Genomic DNA, 7,543 nt, shown 5'->3' with positions numbered 1-7,543 from the left:
TAACAGAGCCATGGCTGTTCTGGGACTTGCTTTGTAGACCAGCCTGGCCTAGAACTCACAGAGATCTACTTACTTGCCTCTGCTTCCCAAGTACTGGGTTTAAAGGTATGTACCACCAGGCCTGGCTACAAGAATGTTGTATAATAATAATAAGGCTGGCAGGTGGATCTCTGGCCAGCCTGGTCTACAGAGCAAGTCCAAGGACAACTAGGGTTACACAGAAAAACCTGTCTCAAAAACCTAAAAAAAGAAAAGAAAGAGCAGAGAGGTGGTGGCGCATACCTTTAATCCCAGCACTCCAGAGGCAGAGGCAGGAAGATCTCTGTGAGTTCGAGACCAGCCAGGTCTATAAGAGCTAGTTCTAGGACAGCCTCCAAAGCCCAAAGCCACAGAAAAACCCTGTCTAGAAACCGCTCCCTGCAAAAAAAAGAAAGAAAAAAGGGGAAAGAATGTTTTTAATAAATGAACAACTTATGTAGAACTGGAATGCCTGTGGCCTTGAATTTGAACTCTGTTCTATCAAATGTGTGAGCATTCCTCTCTCATCCATAAACGTAAGTAGTGCAACTCATAAACCTACCTTAAAGTGCCATTTCTTGGGATGGTGGAGGTGTATGCCTTTAATCCTGGTACTTAGAGACAGGAGGATCTCTTTAAGTTTGAGGCCAGCCTGGTGTACAGAGCTAGTTCCAGAACAACCAGGGCTACACAAAGAAGCCCTATCTTGAAAAACCAAAACCAAAAGAAAGAAAAGAGAAATGCCATTTGCAAAAGGAAATCCTTTGAGAGAAACAAGAAAACTGTATTTTAAAATTAATTTTAAATCTTTAATATCTGAACTTTACTCTTCCTTCCTTCCTTCCTTCCTTCCTTCCTCCTTCCCTCCCTTCCTTTTTCTTTCTTTCTTTCTTTCCAGACAGGGTCTCACCATGTAGCCCTGACTGTCCTGGAACTCACTTTGTAGACCAGGTTGGCCTTGAACTCATGGAGATCTACCTACCTCAGACTCCCAAGTGCTGTGATTAAGTGTGTGCACCACTACTGCCCAGCTAAATCTTTTCTTTTGCTACATATATATTACTGTTCATTTTTTCTTTTGAGAGTGTGATATGTGTGTGTATATGTTGCTGTATGGATGTGTATGCACTCATGTGCATATGGCCATGTGTATACTCCAGAGTTTGATGTCAGCTGTCTTCCTCAGTCACTCTCCATTTAATTTGCTTGAGGCAGGGTCTCTGACTTCACTGAATTGGCCACAACACACACACACACACACACACACACACACACACACACACACACACGCGCGCGCGCGCGCGCGCGCGAACAATGGTGCTAGGAAGATGTCTCAGTGGGTAAGAGCAGTCATGCCTGACAATTTGAGTTCAATCCTTTGAACCCACATGGCTATATCTACAAGTTTTGTGTGTGTACATATGCATATGCGTGAGGGCCAGAGGTCAACCGTGTATATACCTTGGGGTTTTTTTTTTTTTGGTTTTTTTTTTTTTTTTTTTGGTTTTTCGAGACAGGGTTTCTCTGTGTAGTTTTGGAGCCTATCCTGGCACTCGATCTGGAGACCAGGCTGGCCTCGAACTCACAGAGATCTGCCTGCCTCTGCCTCCTGAGTGCTGGGATTAAAGGCGTGAGTCACCAATGCCCGGCTCCTTTGTTCCTTTTTTTTTTTTTTTTTTAAATATTTCTGTATTTATTTTTAATGTATGAGTCTTCTGTCTGCATGTCTGCCTGCAGGCCAGAAGAGGGCATCAGATCCCATTATAGATGGTCATGAGCCACCTTGTGGTTGCTGGAATTGAACTCAGGATCTCTGGAAGAGCAGCCATCTCTCCAGCCCCTATTCCTTATTTTTAGAAAATGTATTTACTGCATTCATGTGATTCACATACATACATGAAGATAAAACACCCATATACATTACATAAAATCAATAAAAAATAGATTTTTACTTATCTGAGTCTAGTCTGTTTTGTTTAAATGATCTCATTCTTTAACGTGATCTCAGTTCTGCTGATTTTCTTGGTAATGACACAATTTTATTCTTTAGGGATAAATAATACTCCGCTGTGTGTGTGTGAATGTGAGTGTGCATATGTAGGAGGAGGGCAATTTTGGTGTCATCCTCAGGATCACTGTCCACTGTCTTTGAGTTTCTTGTTGGCCTGGAGACTAGGCTACACTGGCTTGCCATTGATTCCCAGCCGTTTCTGTCTTTTCCTCCCCAGCTCTAGGATTACAAGCACACCACCACACACACCATGTAGCATGCCCATGGTGCCTCTGCATCCCAAGTTCTGGGCGTTCACTACCAGGTCCCAGCTCAAAAATTCTTTAAAACATCAATATTACAAATAAATAGACAAGCAAACAAGAAAACGAATTCTAGGTCTATATCTTAGATGCAACTCAAGTTACTGGGCTTCTGGAATCTAATTTTGCTAAACACAATCCTTTTATGCTCTAATAGTAATCAAATGTTCAGTTGAGCATGGCGGGGGGAGTGTTAAAGGCCCCGAGGGAGGGGGGTGTAGCTCGGTTGGGACCCTGCTTGCCTAGCATATCATAACAGGCTAACGGCACTCAGGAGGCGGAGGGCACTCAGGAGGCGGAGGCGGGAGGATAAGAAGCTCAACATTTTTTATAGGATTTTTTTTTAAAGATTTTTTTTTTTTTAATTTACTATGTATACAACAGTCTGCTTCCATGTATATCTGCACACCAGAAGAGGGCACCAGATCTCAAAACAGATGGTTGTGAGCCACCGTGTGGTTTCTGGGAATTGAACTCAGGACCTCTGGAAGAGCAGCTGGTGCTCTTAACCTCTGAGCCATCTCTCCAGCCCAAGGCTCAACATTTTTTATCCTTTACTCCAGGTTAGCCTGAGCTACATAAGACTCTGTCTCTCTTAAGCAAACCAAAGGTTCTGTAGTTCATCCTATCCTCCACAGTAGAGCTGTCTTTTGATAGGGAAGATTTCTCTAGTTTTTCCTAGCCCCTGGGCAGGGTTCCCCACAAATCCCACTTTTAATCAAATGACTTTTTTTTTCCAGAGTGATTTTCAGTTCACAGCAAATTAAATAGAAAGTACACAGAGTTCACAGCTATCCTGTCCCTGCTGTGTACTGGCTCCATCCATCAACACTCTTCGCCAGGGTATAGCTCATTTGTTAGAATCGATGAACCAGTGTTGACACATCATTATCAGCCAAAGTTCAGAGTCTACACAGTGTAATCTAGAAGTGTTCCTTCAGGAACTATTTTTAAACACCTTTCTATGAGAGGGGAAAGAAACCCAAATCTACTTTTAAAAACTAGAGTGAGAATACCATGAACTTGGAGGACTCATCACCAGGCTGCAGTTGGCATCAATTCTTAGCAATTCTAATCTGAATTATTGTCTTCTCCAGTGTCCTCCACCCCACTCTTCCACATTCCTGTCCCACTCCCATCCCTCATAATTCTAAAACACATACTAAATATTAATATCATAGTGTTTTAAATTTGTTTTTATGTGCATGGGTGTTTTGCTTGCATGTTTGTCTGTGTATCTGGGGATACCAGAAGAGGGCATCAGATCTCCTGGAACTGAGTTACAAATGGTTGTGAATTACTATGTGTGTTCTGAGAATTAAACCTGAGTCTTCTGAAAGAACAGCAAGTACTGTTAACCACTGAGCCATTTTTCTAGCTCTATCATAGGGGTTTAGCTATAAATATTTCCACACAATATTCTTTCTTAAAGTATTTTTGTTTGTTTTCCAAGACAGGGTTTCTTTGTGTAACAGTCCTGACTGTCCTGGAGCTCACTTCATAGACCAGGCTGACCTAGAACTCACAGAGATCCGACTGCTTCCGCCTCCTGAGTGTTTGGACTAAAGTCAAGCATCACCACCACCCACTCCAAGGTTTGTTTTTTTAATGTATTTGTGTCAGAGTTTGCATGGATGACTGTATACCATGTTCTTGTTGGCCACAGAGGCCAGAAGAGGGTGTTGAATGTCTTGGAACTGGAGTTACAGAAGGTTGTGAGTCACCATATAGGTGCTGTAAATGAAATACAGTTCCTCTGGAAGAGCAGCCAGTGCTCTTAACTGCTAAGCCATCTCTCCAGCTAACACCCCTCATTATGTAGCTCTGGCTGGCGTGGAACTATGTAAAACACGCTAGCCACTGATTCATAGAGATCCACCTGCCTTCACCTCTTGAGTGGCTGGAGGAATTAAAGGTATGTGCCACCATGTCCAGCAAATTTTTATTTTTATATTTATTTATTTTTGGTTTTTCTTTTCTTTTCTTTTTCTTTCTTTCTTTTTTTTTTTTTTTTTTTTTTTTTTTGGTTTTTCGAGACAGGGTTTCTCTGTGGCTTTGGAGACTGTCCTGGAACTAGCTTTTGTAGACCAGGCTGGTCTCGAACTCACAGAGATCCACCTGCCTCTGCCTCCTGAGTGCTGGGATTAAAGGCGTGCGCCACCACCACCTGGCTATTTTTGGTTTTTCAAGACAGGGTTTCTCTGTGTAGCTTTGGATTCTATCCTGGCACTCGATCTGTAGACCAGGTGGCCTCAAACTCACAGAGATCTGCCTGCCTCCATTTCCCAAGTTCTGGGATTAAAGGGGTGCGCCACCACCACCTGGCTTTTTCTCCTGAAGGTACATATTGTCTTGTGATACTAGTGGTGTCTGGAATTCCAGGGGAAGATGTCTTCATTATTAAAGATGGCAAAATGGTGGTATTCTATCATACCTTGTTTATATAAAATACTCCTATAAAGAGAAAATTTCCTTACATTAGTTTTGGGTTATTCAGTTGTTACAATTCTTTTTTACAAAATGTATGTGTATGGATGTTTTGTGTGCAAGTATGCCTGTGCACTTTATGTGTATACGGTGCCATGGAGGTCAGGAGAGGGAATTAGGTTCTCTGGGACTGGAGTTACAGATGATTGTAAGCTGTCATGTAGGTTCTGGGAATCAAATCCAGGTCCTCTGGAAGAGTAACAACCACTGCTCTTACCTGCTAAGTTATGTCTCCAGTGTGGTGGTACAATTCTTTAGAAAAATGAACACAGAGGCTGGAGAGATGGCTCAGGAGGCTGGAGAGCTGGCTTAGAGGTTAAGAGGACTGGCTGTTCTTCCAGAGGTCCTGAGTTCAATCCCCAGCAACCACATGGTGGCTCACAGCCGCCTATAACAAGATCTGGTGCCCTCTGCTGGCAGGCAGGTATACATATACATGCAGGGAGAACACTATACATAACAAATAGATAAGTCTTTTCAAAAAGAAAGAAGAGTTGACGCTCTTTAATTTTGTTTTTCATAGTTTAGAATCACAGACTTTGTTTTTGGGGCGTGGTTGGGAGAGTCTCATGTCATAGACTAGCTTTAAACTCATTACACAGCCAAGGAACTTGAACTTATGTGCCTCCTGCTTCTACCAGTGAAGTTCGGGGCTGGGATTAGAGGCAAGCACCATCACACTGGAGTTTTGTTTAGTCCTGGCCCCCACCTTTAAAAAATTTAAATTTTATATTTCTGGGTGTTTTGCCTCATGTATGTCTGCCTGTGCATCACTCCCACCCCCGGCAACTGGAGGAGGTCATAAGATAGTGTTTAGTCCTGCATTTGGAGTTACAAATAGGTGTGAACTGCCACGTGGGTACTAGGAATCAAACCCACGTCCTCTGGAAGAGGAGCCAGTGTTCTGTACTCATCCTTAAAGTCCCTGGTCACTTTTTTTTTTTTTTGAGACAGGAATTTATGCAGCTATGGTAGGCCTTGAACTTGCCATGTATCAGAGATTGGACTAGAATGCCTGATCTTCCTGCCACCATCTCCTCAGTGCAGGGATTACAAAGGTGCCACTATGGCGTTTTAGATCGTGGTGGGGACTGCACCTAGGGCTTGGTATGCAGCTTCTTTACAGTCCTCCTTTTTTCCCCAGATGGCAAACGTTTTTTATAAACTGCTTTATAATGCATAATAGATAAAACACTTCTTTTCCTCCGGAAACCGGGTGTAGGGATACAATAGCACAAGGCTTGTGATGACATGAAATTTGCTTTTTGGGATCAAATGATACTTCTCATCCCAGGACTTTCTCCTCCCGCACCCCCAATCCTTAAAAAAATGAAAAAAAATCCAACGTGTGAGGTTCCCCTGCGTGAATCATCAAGGGGGCCAGCAGTCCATCAGATCAGATCTCAGAAACTTGAAAAGTTTTGTTTCCCTCGAGAAATTTATATGCTTTTTCCTTATTTGGGAACAGCAGTGTGTGTCTGCATTTTCCCACTTTGCACTGCGCTCCCCAAGTTCAAAGCCAAATCTTCTGTTTAATTTTGGAACAATGGGAATTTCTGATATATACATTTGATGTTTAAAATGACATCGTCCGTTCCATTTGCTGTCATTTATTTAATTTTACTTGTCTTTCATTGTGTATACTGTACAAGGATTGGTTGTGTCCTGCCCACAGCAAAAACATTTACACGGCCATCGGTCATCTACGAGCATATCTTTTTCTTGGCACCGCACACACAAGCCGTGTGTTATTTAAAGATCTTCACTGATGTATGCGGGGAGCCTGAAAGGTTTTTTCATTGGAGTTTTTAATTTGTGTTTCTATGATTACTCTTAAGATTGCATGGTTTAAAGCTGTTGGCTCGGGACGCGGCTTTTAGACAGGGGACGGGTCCTGCCAATGCCACTAAGAGACAAAACAAATGATGAAACCCAGGAATATCTCTCTTTTTTTTTTTTTTTTTTAAGATTTCATCTCTGACTCCGCCCCCCGCCCCCACCCCCGTGAGCCCTTTGTGTGTGCCAACCGTCGGGGGGGGGGGTGTCAGTCTGGAGAGCTGTGGAGAGACATACGGACACCAAACACACGCATTGGGTACATACGACACTAGTGAATACAGTGCTTATGGGACAGAGTTCTGGAGTACCGACCATGCCCGGGGTAGCCGCCCTGTCTGCGAGTCGTCTCTTCAGGCGTAGCCTCCCGCTCGGCTTTCGACTGGCCGGTCTGAGCACCCCGCGTCGCGGAGAAGCAGGAGAGCTCCGGGAGGTCGATGCGCTCCACGAGCGGCTGCTTTCGCCTTTCCTCCCGCGCCCCCCCCCCGCCCTTCTTTAGCTATAGCTATGGTTACCACGTCTCTCCCCGCCTCCCCGCACCTGCCAAGAAAGCGACTGCTCATTGGCTCTCTGTCACCAAGGCGGCCAGCTATTGGTTGCTGGAGAGCCGGGCGCTCCCCCGGCCCCTGTCTGCCCGGTCTCTTGAGGAGCCCGGGAAGGAGGCTCGGCTCGCGCTGCCGGGACAGGGGCTTGCCGGGACCGGGCTGCGGCAATCGTTAGCGAGCCATGTCGGCTGCTCAGGGCTGGGACCGCAACCGTCGGCGGGGAGGAGGCGCGGCCGGCGGGGCCGGCGGGGGTAGCGGGGCCGGCGCGGCCGGCGGGGGTCGGGGCACCGGCCAGCTCAACCGCTTCGTGCAGCTCTCCGGACGGCCGCACCTGCCAGGTGAGT

The 7,543-nt window shown here is 45.1% G+C and overlaps 1 protein-coding gene across 2 annotated transcripts in view; it reads left to right on the top strand.

Annotated features, from left to right (window-relative positions):
- Positions 1–7,258: 7,258 nt before the first annotated feature.
- The window catches only part of Klhdc10 (kelch domain containing 10), a 52,766-nt gene continuing 52,481 nt past the window's right edge, over positions 7,259–7,543 (top strand). For both annotated transcript variants that reach the window (XM_027391398.2, XM_027391397.2), the window contains exon 1: positions 7,259–7,537. In XM_027391398.2, the coding sequence (XP_027247199.1) occupies positions 7,381–7,537 (157 nt within the window). In that variant the 5' untranslated portion in view covers positions 7,259–7,380. The remainder of the gene's footprint in view (positions 7,538–7,543) is intronic.

This window comes from Cricetulus griseus (genome assembly GCF_003668045.3).
Source record: "Cricetulus griseus strain 17A/GY chromosome 1 unlocalized genomic scaffold, alternate assembly CriGri-PICRH-1.0 chr1_0, whole genome shotgun sequence".
NCBI lineage: Eukaryota > Metazoa > Chordata > Mammalia > Rodentia > Cricetidae > Cricetulus > Cricetulus griseus.
Note: the sequence above shows the minus strand (reverse complement) of the source record. Positions and strands in the feature narration are given on the sequence as shown.